Here is a 13,791-nt window from a genome sequence, read left to right on the forward strand (position 1 = left end):
GTCCTCTCCGCCTGGCTCTACTCTGCCATCCACGACCTGTGGGAATGTGGGGGGCCCCCGGGAATCTCCAGCCTGCCGGCCCATTGTCAACAAAACACCATCGTTCCAAGTAAGCCTTGCCCTGATGCCAACACCCTCACACACCTCGAACTCTTAACTCGATGTGTTCAATGGTCCCAGAGATGGCTAGCATGTGCACAGACCACTGCCTGGACTGAAGAAGGTGCTGAATAATATGGCCAACTGAAGGAGTCATTGATGAATGGATGGGTGAATGGATGGATGATGGATGGATGATGGATGGATGGATGGATGATGGATGGATGGATGCATGGATGGATGCATGGGTAGTTGGGTACATGGGTAGGTGGGTGGATGGATAGATGTGTGGATAGGTGGATGGATGGATAGATGGATGGATGGATAGATGTGTGGATGGGTGGGTGGGTGGATGGACACGTGGTTGGCTGCATGGGTGGGTGGGTGGGTGGATGAATGGGTGGATATGTGGATAGGTGCATTGGTGGGTGGGTGGGTGGGTGGGTGGATAAATGAATGGATGGATGGATGCGTGCATGTATGCACACATGCATGCATGGATGCATGGGTGGGTGGGTAGGTGGATGGGTGGATGGATGGGTGAGTGGATGGATAGATGGATAGATAGGAGGGAGGGAGGGATGATGAATGGGTAGGTGGATGAATGGATGGGTGGGTAGATGGATGGATGAGTGGAAGGGTAGGTGGATGGATGGATAGGTGGGTGAGTACATGGGTTGGTGGATGGTTGAATGAATGGATGGGTGGGTGGGTTGATGGGTGGATGGAAGGATGGGTGGATAGATGGATGGATGGGTGGATGAGTGGTGGGTACATGGGTGGGGGTGGGTGGATGGATGGGTGGGTGGGTAAATGGGTGGATGGATGGGTGGATGGATGGATGGATGGGTGTGGGTGGGTTGATGGATGGGTGGATGGGTGGATGGATGGGTGGATGGACGGATGGATGGATGAGAACATGGGTTGGTGGATGGGTGGATGAATGGATGGGTGAATGAGTGGTGGGGACATGGGAGGGGTGGGTGGGTAAATGGGAGGATGGATGGATGGGTGGGTGGGTTGATGGATGGGTGGATGGGTGGGTGGATGGATGGATGGATGGGTGGGTGAGTACATGGGTTGGTGGATGGGTGGATGAATGGATGGATGAATGAGTGGTGGGTACATGGGAGGGGTGGGTGGATGGATGGGTGGGTGGGTAAATGGGAGGATGGGTGGATGAGTGAATGAATGAATAGATGGAGGGAGGGAGGGATGGGTGAATGGATGGGTGAGTGAGTGGATAGATGGATAGGTGGGTGAGTGGTGGGTACATGGGTGGGGTGGGTACATGGGTGGGGTGGGTGGATGGATGGACAGACGGACCAATGCAATGTTGAACGAAGCCCTTGCTGCCCTGCCCAATCATCACGCACATGCATTCGCTCTCCCACCAGGCCCCGCGCTGGGGCAGGTCTCCCCTCCGTTTTACAACCTTGAAAACGAACGACTCTCAGCCTGCCGGCGGGAGGGAGCTTTCTCAATAACAGCTGAACTCCTTTTTTTTTTATTAGCTGGAGCACTTCCGTAAACAACTCCCTGGAAAATTTATGGCCGCTGTCTCGCACGCTGTGTGAGGAGAAAGAACCTTCAGCTGCTCCGTGGCTTCTACCCGTTTGTCAGAAATACAGAAGGCGGCTCTGGGCCTTCCCGGCCCCCTGCCACCATCCCCCCCATCTCGGAAGACAGAGATTTACATCCTGGATATAAACGCAGGAGGGACGCTCCAGGCAGGGGGACATTCGTGCTTTTATTTTCCTGTCTGCCAGGAAGGTTCTGAATGTCACCTTTCCCCGTGTGACGCGTGATCTTTGTCAGTCGCCCAGCTGCAGTGGACGTGAGCACCCCTCTGTACCCCAGATGTCCACACGCAGCTGTTGCCTCCCTCTGTCCAACAGAACTTGAAAGGATGTTCTGAGTAGCCAGTCAGCTACTTAGTGCTGGAAAGAGATAGGTGAGCTGGACCACGCCACCACGGGCGGGCGGGGGGGGGGGGCAGGCTTCACAGACACGCAGGTGTGGCTTGTAATCCAGCCCCCAGCGTTACCCTGGGGGCCCCCACTGTGCACTCAAACATTCTGAGCCCCTGAGCCCTCCACAGGAAGACAGCCCTTTGCTCCTCACACAACACCACCTTGGAGAGTGGCAGAGGTGACGTCTGTGAGAAGCCCCCCCCAGGTGACGTGCAGACACCCAGTGCCCGATGAAGCCCTGCAAACCACGGTTACGCAGGGCGAAAGGAGAAAGCTCGCTGCTGAGAACAGCTTCACAGATGCATCCCGTAGGGTGGGGCATGTCCACGTTGACCACACATGCCTTGCCGTTCGCGTGGGGATCATCGCGTCTGATTTCCGTAAAACCTTTCGCAACATCTCAGTGACCGTGACCTCCCGCGACGGTGTTGCTAGAACGTCACCCGTTTCTGGATAAAGTTGCAGACAACGCCATGTGCTCAAGATAAACCTTATGATAAGCCAATTTGTTCTGCTCCTTTTCCCCAAGTCACGGGCTCGGGGCTCCATTAAAAATGCCTTCGCACCCTGTGAATATTCACACACGCGAGAGATTCATTTCTGTCCAAACACCGTGCGCTGTAAAATCGCAGTTCACCATGGAAGACGAGCCCCGTGTGTCTAAACCCTGTTGCTCCATCACGGACAAGGTATGACGAGCCTCCTCCATGTTTCCGAGAGGTTAGTGGGGGACAGGGACCGCTGGGGGACTGTCACAAAACCGATCTGCCGAACCGCAGACAGCTGTGTTTTGGCTCCAATGGATAGGTCTGCAACAAGTGCGGCCCGTGCTTTCGTGGAATGACCTGTCTCTTATTTCTAAAATACTGGGAGGCACACAGTCAAGGAGAAAGCTTCATGAAGCATGCAGACACCCGGGAGCTACTGTGGAGTTGTGACATCAGTAGAGTGTCCAAATGAGATACTTTTAAAAATAATAATAACAGCCTGACCTGTGGTGGCGCAGTGGGATAAAGTGTCGACCTGGAATGCTGAGGTTTCCGGTTCAAAACTGCACTTGTCTGGTCAAGACACATATGGGAGTTGATGCTTCCTGCTCCTCCCCCTTCTCTCTCTCTCTCTCACTCTCTCAGTCTCTCTCCTCTCTAAAATGAATTAAAAAATGTTAAAAAATAATAATAATAAAAGAGACAGAATAGGCTAGGAAGTATCAGGAGTGATCCCTGTGGCAGGAAAAAAAAGGTCATTTGAGGAACCCCTTTCTCCCTGTGGGAAGTTAGAATAACGCACCTTTATCTGAAACTAGGGACTGACCTATCCTAGTCAAGCCCACACTGCACGCTCCGTCGCTGAGCGCCCTGGGCACCCAGGACGTGGGGGCCCACGCCGGCGGTGCCTGCCTCCCGTGGTTAGCCTTCCCGGGGGCCCCGATAACACAGCAGGCCCCCCACCTGCACACGGTCATGCTCATAGACGTGCAGGAGCGTGACGGGCTCCCAACCATCTCCGTCCTTTTTGAGAACCACAAGTCGTCTTTCCTCACCCCAAAGAGATCCATCACCCCACCCAGTTTGCCCACGGAAACGTTGCTTGTGCTCAGAAGCTTTTATAGAATGCTCTGGACCTCCCCACGTGGGGCAGGGCCAGCCTCTGAACTCCTAACCTCTCCTGGTCTGAAGCCCCTTGCGTCACCCGGCCGACTTTTGTTTTGGTGGGGGGGCACCTTCTCCTATCTATGCACACGACACGTGGGATCCCGGCAAAGCCCCTCTGAGGAGAGCGCCCCCACGTCCCATGAGCCTCCCCCCCCCCAACATGTGCCAGGTCACCCTGCACCCCCAGAGCCTGGCTGGGGACAGCCATTCAGCACAGAAAGGAAACAGAGCCCCGAAGGACCAAGCCAGGCTCCGCCCACCCTCCGTGAACTGCACCGGGCACTGGGCGACTCCTACCGGCGCATGAAGCGGGCGGCGTGCTCCGTCAGCGCCTGTGTGAGGTTGTCGTAGGATATGGGCTGCTGCGTGACGGCCCGGCCGGTCATCAGGAAGCAGTTGAGCGGCCGGAAGAAGTGCAGGAAGGCGAGCAGCAGGCTGAGGAGGCCGGCGGCCAGCAGCAGGAGGCCCAGGAAGACGGCGCGGGGCACGGGCACCAGGCGCAGCCAGCGCAGGGCGCCCAGGGTCAGCAGGGCCACGGCGATGGCCTGCAGCGGGACGAAGACCAGCAGCCGGATGCCCGAGGTGAACACGCTGCCCGCCCCCGGCTTGCAGTCCCGCAGGTTGGTCACCGGCAGCCCGTGGAAGTAATCGAAGCCGTGGCTCAGCGGGTGGTGGCAGAAGTCCGTCCTGTTGTGACAGTGCGTGCCGAGGTGCCACTTCCCTGAGGACACAAAGGGGCGACACGGGTCAGTCCCGCCGGACGTCCAGGCTGGGACGTCCACTCTGCTTCCTGCACACGGAAGGGCCGCGCTCTTCCGTCCCCTGATCGGCCCACGACCTGCTCTCGGGGGCCCACACATTCTCCTTCCGTCTCTATTAGCTCCTCGCTCAACCAGAAAACGGGAAGGAATTTAGGGGTTGGGGAAAACACTAAAAACAAAGTAACAGACAGATACCTAACACATTTAATATGCAGGAGATGTAACTATATATATATATATATATATGTATCTATCTATATAGATACATATATAGATACATATATAGGTACATATATAGATATATATACATATATACATATATACATATATATAGATACATATATACATACATAAATACACATATATAGATATATATAGATACATATATATATACACACACACACACACACACACTGTTCACAAAAAACCAGGTGCTATTTTATTGCTTCATATTCATTTTGAAATATCCCCTAATTTTTGTGAGTAGTATATATAAACCATGTATTTTTCTGAGATAGATTTAAAACAAAACAAAACAAAACACACATTTCCTTCAAATTCAAGTCTTGGAACTGGCTTGATTTTATTCCCTGCATGTTCAAAGTGGAAATGAATCCTTTTACAGAAAACAACAAAACAAACAAACAAACAAAAAAAACACCTGCCTCTGAGACATGAGGAAATTACACTCATAACTCAGCAATTATTTTAAGCACCAGGGAACATCTCTTGTGAAATGTTAATGATGCCACTAAGTTAGTGAATGCCTCTCACACACACACACACACACACACACACCGATTTTACGGTGACATGTGTAAGGAATGAGAGCGGTCACTGTGCCACCAGGACATTTTCTAGGATGTGTCTGATGACCTCCACGGACCCACGTTTATCAAGTAAAAAGGGAGCAGGTGTCGTTCACATCAGCGGGAGAAAATCAATATGGGAACATCGTCTGAGACACGTTATGACACCACTATAGTGTGACAGTGTACAGTGCACATCTGTATCCATAGCATGGTGTGCATATGATGTTCTGTATGCTGTTTATGTAATTATGTGTATTATCTATCACCTGTTCCATCTGTCCATCATGTTCATCCAGCTATCCGTCACCCAGTTCATCTATTTATCTATTTATTCTTGTCTGTCTCTATTCTCCACTTCATTCGTCTTTCAATCCATCATCCATCCACCCATTCATCATCCATCCATCCATCCATCCATCATCCATCCATCCATCCATCCATCATCCATCCATCCATCCATCCAACCATCATCCATCCATCCATCATCCATCCATCCATCCAACCATCATCCATCCATCCATCCATCCATCCATCATCCATCATCCATCCATCCATCCATCCATCCATCCATCATCCATCCATCATCCATCCATCCATCCATCCATCATCCATCATCCATCCATCCATCCATCATCCATCCATCATCCATCCATCCATCCATCCCTCCATGTGACTGTCTATCTATCTGTCTATCATAATTTTTGCTCCATAAGACGCACCTGACTGTAAGACACACCTAGGGTTTTAATAAGAAAAAAAATATTCTGAACCAAATGGTATGTTAAAATATTTAATAAAATACTGTATTTTTCACTGCATAAGATGCACCTCCCCTTCCCCAGAAGTGGAGAAGAAAATGCCCGTGCGTCTTGTAGAGCAAAAAATATGTTATCTATCTATCATTCATCTATCTATCTACCTAACTAATCTTGCCATCCATCCATTCATCCATCCATCATCCACCTCATCTATTGAACTATATTTCCTTGTCTTTATCATCTAGCTTATCTGTCTTTCTATCTACTTATATATCTATCTGTCCATCCAGTTTTCTGTGTGACTGTGTTTATCTATTTATTGATCTATCACCCAGTTATCCATCCATCCATCTATCATCCATTCATCCATCCACTGATCCATCCATCTTCTATCTATCCAACTATTACATATACATTCACAAACAATACACACATTATCACATACACAGAGACACACTGTAACACATACCCACATATTCAGATAACCCAGGTGGGAGCATTGTGTTTTAACTTGGAACTGACACCGTTTCTTCCCCATTGAAAGCTGTGTCCACTGTATCAGCAAGGTCAGCGCCTCCTAAGGAGACTGGTCTCCTACCCTCCCCACTCCTCTGCTCACACCCTCCCAAGGCGCATGCCTCCCCCTCCGCAGCGGCGCACACCTATCAGAGCCGTGGCGTAGCCTTGATTCTTCAGAAGTTTGGCGAACGTGATCTCACTGTTGGGGAGTCCCCCGGAGGAGGCTGAGAAGAGGAATACTCCGATTCGAGTCCGAGATGCCATGCCTGACGCAGGGGAAACCAGCCATTAGGTTAGGATTCGGGAAACCAGGGAGACGGGAGCTGGGAGGACATCCGGGGAGGAGGACAGCAGCTTACCTGACCGGATGGGGTACCGGCCGGTCATGAAGGCCGCCCTGCTCGGAGTGCACAGGGGGGACGCGGCCAGGTGCTGGGTGAGCTTCACGCCTTCTCTGGCCAACCGGTCAATGTTGGGAGTCCTAGACCAACAGAACCAGGTTACTCGTGATGACTTTGAAAATGGACCTTTCTCTGTGGGTTCTTTTTTTTTTTTTTTTTACAATGAATTGCCTGACAATAATCTAGGCATGGTGACACTTATGTGGGGCTCTGTGAAGTGGAGAGAGGTAGGAGAGAAGGAGAGGGGACACAGGACCAGGCTCTGAATGAGAAAGAACAAACCATGTTGGCATCGGAATGATCTGGGTCTGATTTGCTCAGGGGCCCTGCATGCCCACAGAGGGCTCCAAGTTCCTGTTCTGTTACCCATGGTTTAGAGAGATAGAGGATAGATAGATAGATAGGCATAAAGAAAGATGGATGCATAGATGGGTGTATGAGTGGATGGAAAGATAGTTGATTTAGTTTGTATACAGAAACAAGAATATATAGTCAAAGATGACTTGGATGATGAATGGTGGATGGATGGTGATGGAAGTATAATGGGTGAATGGGTGGATGGATGGGTGGATGGATAAATGATGGACAGATGAATGAATGAATGAATGAATGAATGGATGAATGAATGAATGGATGGATGAATGGTGATGGATGGATGAATGATAAATGGATGAAAGGATGTATGGGCGGATGAGTGGATAGATGGATAGGTAGATAGGTAGATGCGTGGATAGGTAGATGGATGGATGGAGATGGATGAAGGGATGGAAAGATAGGTGAATGGATGGATGGATAAATGGGTGGATGGATGGATGGAAGGATGAATAGATGGGTGGATGGATGGATGGATAGAGATGGATGAAGGGATGGAACGATGGATAAATGGGTAAATGGATAGATAGGTTGATGGATGGATGGATGGTGATGCATGGATGAATGATAAATGGATGGATCGATGGGTGGATGGATAGGTGGATGAATAGATGGATGGACAGATGGATAAATGAATGGTGATGGATGGATGAGTGGTAAATGGATGAAAGGATGGATGGATGGATGGGTGGGTAGATTGATGGATAGGTAAATAGGTAGATGGGTGCATAGGTGGGTGGATGGGTGGAGATGGATGAAGGGATGGAAAAATAGATGAATGGATGGATGGATGGATGGATGAATAGATGGGTGGATAAATGGGTAGATAGGTAGATGGGTGGATAAGTGGATGGATAGATGGAGATGGATGAAGGGATGGAAAGATGGATAAATGGGTGAATGAATAGATGTGTGGATGGATAGATGGATGGTTGGATGGATGGATAGGTAGATGAATAGATGGATTGACGGATGGAGAAATGGATGGTGATGGATGGATGAATGGTAAATGGATGTAAAGATGGATGGATGGATGGATGGATAGCCTCGTGTTCTAAACACTCGAGATCTCACTTTGTGACATTGGTGACATGATCCCTCTGAGTGTAGTCATTTAATCTCTCTAATCAGAGTCACAGTTTGAATTTTAAAGTTTTATGTGTTATCTGAATATCATAGAATATTGACTATAAGGCTAATTTTAAAGTTTTATGTGTTATCTGAATATCATAGAATATTGACTAGATGGGCTAGGACACATCTCCTCTGTTGAATCCACTCGGAGAAACCCCAAGCGAGTTGTGGGTTGTATTTTTTCTTCCTCGGTTCTCCCCGGTGACTTTTCACCCATTTATCCATCCACACATCCACACATCCACCCATCTGTCGATGGATGGATGGGTAGATAGGTAGATGGGTGCATAGGTGAATGGATGAATGGATGGATGGATGGATGGATGGATGGATGGATGGATAAATGGGTGGATGGGTAGATGTGTGGATGGATGAATGGATGGATGGATGGATGGATGGATGAATAGATGGGTGGATAGGTGGATGGATAGATGGAGATGGATGAAGGGATGGAAGGATGGACAAATGGATGAATGAATAGATGCGTGGATGATGGATAGATGGATGGATGGATGGATGGATGGATGGATGGATGGACGGATAAATGGGTGGATGGGTAGATGTGTGGATGGATGGATGGATGGATGGATGGATGGATGAATAGATGGGTGGATAGATGGGTAGATAGGTAGATGGGTGGATAGGTGGATGGATAGATGGAGATGGATGAAGGGATGGAAAGATGGATAAATGGGTGAATGAGTAGATGTGTGGATGGATGGATAGATAGATGGATGGGTGGATGGATGGAGGGATGGTGATGTATGGATGAATAATAAATGGATGAAAGGATGGATGAATGGATGGGTGGATGGGTGGATAGGTGAATGGGTGGGTAGATGGATGGATGAAGGGATGGACAGACAAATGAAAAAAACAAATGAGATTAGAGAGAAGAAGAACAGACAGACTGGTAGACAACATGAAGGACGGACAGATGATGAATGAGATGGACAGGTGGGACAGATGACAGGTATAACTGTCCACACACAGCGCATAGAAAACCACAGCCTAGGAGAGTAACCAGTGGCCACCCGCCTCAGCCGGTGGAAGCACACGCCTCCAGGGAGAAGGGCACAGTGGGACTCGGTGTGTCTTCAGTGGCGAACGTCGACAAATGTGCCAGCATGGTCCAGCAGAAAGCAACGCACGCTCACATGAAAAGTAATAATGGTGGGATCTTGATAACATTATACAAAGTGAAATAAGTAAATCAGAAAAAACCAGGAACTGCATTATTCCATACGTAGGTGGGACATAAAAGTGAGACTAAGAGACATTGATAAGAGTGTGGTGGTTACGGGGGGAGGGGGGAGAGGGAAAGGGAAAGGGGGAGGGGGAGGGGCACAAAAAAAACTAGATAGAAGGTGACAGAGGACAATCTGACTTTGGGTGATGGGTATGCAACATAATTGAATGACAAGATAACCTGGACATGTTATCTTTGAATATATGTATCCTGATTTATTGATGTCACCCCATTAAAAAAATAAAATAATAATAATAATAATAATAAAAAGCAACACCCCGAATCCCTCACACGCTTTGCTGGCTCCCGGTTTCTATGCTGAGTCAGTCCTTACTCCTGGGCTCCCTTTGGGGATGATACATTATGCAAGGTCAGCCACCTGGCTGCCTCTTCTCTGGGACCAGCTTGGGCTGGCACCTCAGGACGTCACTGCAGACGTCTAGGCATGCAGACATGCATGTGTGCCCATGCTTGGGACACATCCAGCTATTACCCCACCTCCTCCACCGGAGCCCTGGTCCCTCTCCCTCTGCTGCCCCGGTCGTGCTCTGCCCTGCAGTTCCAGGCATAGATGGCGTGGTCTTGGGCTTCCTACGGCCTCTTTTATCCTACGGGAGGGGCTTGCTCCAGGTGGGGAACATCGGGGGGTACCACTTCATTCTAACAGCACCCTCACTCTGGCCAGGAGGCAGGGCTCACCAAGGTGGAGGTCTGTAGGATGGAAGCACCTGTCTGGCTCACTGTTGGGGACCCCACACTGCCCCCAGCCCTGCGCCACACCGAGCGGCCAATGGTAATGCCTAGCTTGAAGGGGAAGACCATTCCACTGCATCTGTCACGTCAGCTGGTGTGCCCTCCGTGGGTTTAATCTGTGCATTCAACCATCAACATTTCCACCTTGCTTCTGTGGGGTTCCAAGATGCTCACAAGACCCAACGTGGGAATTTGGCTTAAACGTCCCGGTGTGCCTACATCGGCCCGCTGAGAAAGACGGCTACGTGGTGGTGGTGGTGGTGGGGGGTGACATTATAAAATATAACGTGAAACACGTGATTCAGAAGGTGCTGGAATCGAATGCGGACAGTAAGGCAGATTTGGGGTTGACATTCACATGAACTCTTCAAGGAGACTTTTATAAACTACTTTCCCCATTTTGATAACTGCTGGAACTAAACCTTAATGGCTTGAGTGTATTTTTTTTTTTTATGACACTTTTGGGCCCAGGCCAGTTGGCTCAGTGGTAGAGCGTCGGCCTGGCGTGCAGGAGTCCCAGGTTCGATTCCCGGCCACAGCACACAGGAGAAGCGCCCATCTGCTTCTCCACCCCTCACCCTCTCCTTTCTCTCTGTCTCTCTCTTCCCCTTCCATAGCCGAGGCTCCATTGGAGCAAAGTTGGCCCAGGCGCTGAGGATGGCTATGTGGCCTCTGCCTCAGGAGCTAGAATGGCTCTGGTTGCAACAGAGTGACGCCCCAGTTGGGCAGAGCATCATCCTCTGGTGGGCATGCCGGGTGGATCCCAGTTGGGCACATGCCTCCCGTTTCCAACTTCAGAAAATACAAAAAAAAAAAAAAAAAGAAAAATTATGACACTTTTGTAAGAACAGTCATCTCATGATCTCAATCAATTTTAGGACTATTCTATCTTGCATCATGTTAATACTACATTTAGCCTTAGAGTCAACATTCTATGATATTTAGATAACACATAAAACTTTAAAATTCAAACTGTGAACTCTGATTAGAGAGACTAAGTGAGCACACTCAGAGGGACCATGTCACCAATGTCACAGAATGAGCTCTCGACTGTTTGGATCATGAGGCCAAGGACAGAGCAGAGAGCACACGCAGCCCATGAACGTTTTAAGGGGACACTGCAGGTAGATCTCATCCTCGTACAGGCCTATAAAAGCCAACGAGCGTCACAGGTAAGCACCCATTTTAAAAATAACAAGAGACATCGGAGGAAAGAGCAGGGTTGGAAGGAGATGCGACTGTGCCCCTAATCAGGATGTTTTTCTGGAAAAAAAAAAAGGTTTAATTTTCTTCTTCTCTGACACGAGACAGTAAGACAGAGTTTTAAAGATGTGCTGCCGTCACGTGGAAAAGATGAGAATGGAGGGTGGGGGGCGTGGAAAGGAACCAGGCACCCATGGCATTTGGCAAAGGGGTCCGTCCCGAGCGCACATATGAAGACTCCTCCTAGATCTTGGGTGGGCGTTCCAGCAAGCGGGGATAATGCACAGAACCGCTGGATGCCAGGGTTTCCTCGTTCCACAGACAGAAAGGGCAGGGCTACAGCCAACACACCCCACCACCAGGACGGACTCGCGTCCGTAAAGCAAAGGGCCCTTCCACTGTTTCTGTTCAATCGGTTTCGTGGGGGGGGGGGGAAGGCTTAGAGTCCACAGATGGGTCCCCAGATTGTTTCTGGTGCCACTGCAGTCAGTCCTGGCCCTGCAGAAGCTCCGGCATCATCACACGTGACATGCGTCCCTGGGACGCTCTGTCCCTGGCCAGAGTGGCTGGCCCAGGACAGAGAACAGCCTGAGCGAGAAGGGGAAGGCCTGCAGGTCTGAGTGGGTGGGTGGCCGAGAGGTTCGGGCGGGACACGGTGGCTGGCACACACCCGCCCCCCCGAAACAGAGCCCGATGCCCCCAGAAGAGGAGACACAATACAAGAGGCGGACTAAAGAGAAGTGAAGGAGGGTGGGAGGGAAATGTCACTGGGGAGCACGGAGGAACAAAAAATACGACCCACGCCGCGCTTGGGGTCTCTCCGAGTGGATTCAACGGGGGAGGCGTGTCCTAGCCCAGCCCGCCCATCTCCGACGTGTGTCTACGTGACATCACACGTCGACACGGTGCGCTTGGGGTCTCTCCGAGTGGATTCAACAGGGGAGACGTGGCCTAGCCCAGCCCGCCCGCCCTTCGGGGCGTGTCTACGTGACGTCACACGTCGACACAGTGCGCTTGGGGTCTCTCCGAGTGGATTCAACAGGGGAGACGTGGCCTAGCCCAGCCCGCCCGCCGGGGCGTGTCTACGTGACGTCACACGTCGACACGGTGCGCTTGGGGTCTCTCCGAGTGGATTCAACAGGGGAGACGTGGCCTAGCCCAGCCCGCCCGCCCTTCGGGGCGTGTCTACGTGACGTCACACGTCTACACGGTGCGCTTGGGGTCTCTCCGAGTGGATTCAATGGAGGAGACATCTCAGAGCCCAGCCTGCCCGCCTCCGGCGTGTGTCTACGTGACGTCACACGTCTACACGCCGCGCTTGGGGTCTCTCCGAGTGGATTCAACAGTGAGACGTGTCCTAGCCCAGCTCGCCCACCCTCCGGCGTGTGTCTACGTGACGTCACACTTCTACAGAGTGACGTCACACGTCTACACGGTGCGCTTGGGGTCTCTCCGAGTGGATTCAACAGTGAGACGTGTCCTAGCCCAGCCCGCCCGCCCTCCGGCGTGTGTCTACGTGACGTCACACGTCTACACGCCGCGCTTGGGGTCTCTCTGAGTGGATTCAACAGGGGAGATGTGGTCTAGCCCAGCCCGCCCGCCCTTCGGGGCGTGTCTACGTGACATCACACGTCTACACGGTGCGCTTGGGGTCTCTCCGAGTGGATTCAACGGAGGAGACGTGTCCGAGCCCAGCCTGCCCGCCTCCGGCGTGTGTCTACGTGACGTCACACGTCTACACGCCGCGCTTGGGGTCTCTCCGAGTGGATTCAACAGTGAGACGTGTCCTAGCCCAGCTCGCCCACCCTCCGGCGTGTGTCTACGTGACGTCACACTTCTACAGAGTGACGTCACACGTCTACATGGTGCGCTTGGGGTCTCTCTGAGTGGATTCAACGGAGGAGACGTGTCCTAGCCCAGCTCGCCCGCCTCCGGCGTGTGTCTACATGACGTCACACTTCTACAGAGTGACGTCACACGTCTACACGGTGCGCTTGGGGTCTCTCCGAGTGGATTCAACAGTGAGACGTGTCCTAGCCCAGCCCGCCCGCCCTCCGGCGTGTGTCTACGTGACGTCACACGTCTACACGCCGCGCTTGGGG

The 13,791-nt window shown here is 51.2% G+C and overlaps 1 protein-coding gene across 14 annotated transcripts in view; it reads right to left on the bottom strand.

Moving 5' to 3' along the window:
* STS (steroid sulfatase) overlaps positions 1–13,791 on the bottom strand; it is a 138,301-nt gene that overhangs the window by 60,036 nt on the left and 64,474 nt on the right. For all 14 annotated transcript variants that reach the window (XM_066250191.1, XM_066250196.1, XM_066250186.1 and 11 more), the window contains 3 exons: positions 6,937–7,058; positions 6,721–6,843; positions 4,025–4,448 (listed from right to left, as the gene is read on the bottom strand). In XM_066250191.1, coding sequence (XP_066106288.1) covers positions 4,025–4,448; positions 6,721–6,843; positions 6,937–7,058 — 669 coding nt within the window. The remainder of the gene's footprint in view (positions 1–4,024; positions 4,449–6,720; positions 6,844–6,936; positions 7,059–13,791) is intronic.

The sequence above is a fragment of the Saccopteryx bilineata genome, chromosome X (genome assembly GCF_036850765.1).
Source record: "Saccopteryx bilineata isolate mSacBil1 chromosome X, mSacBil1_pri_phased_curated, whole genome shotgun sequence".
NCBI lineage: Eukaryota > Metazoa > Chordata > Mammalia > Chiroptera > Emballonuridae > Saccopteryx > Saccopteryx bilineata.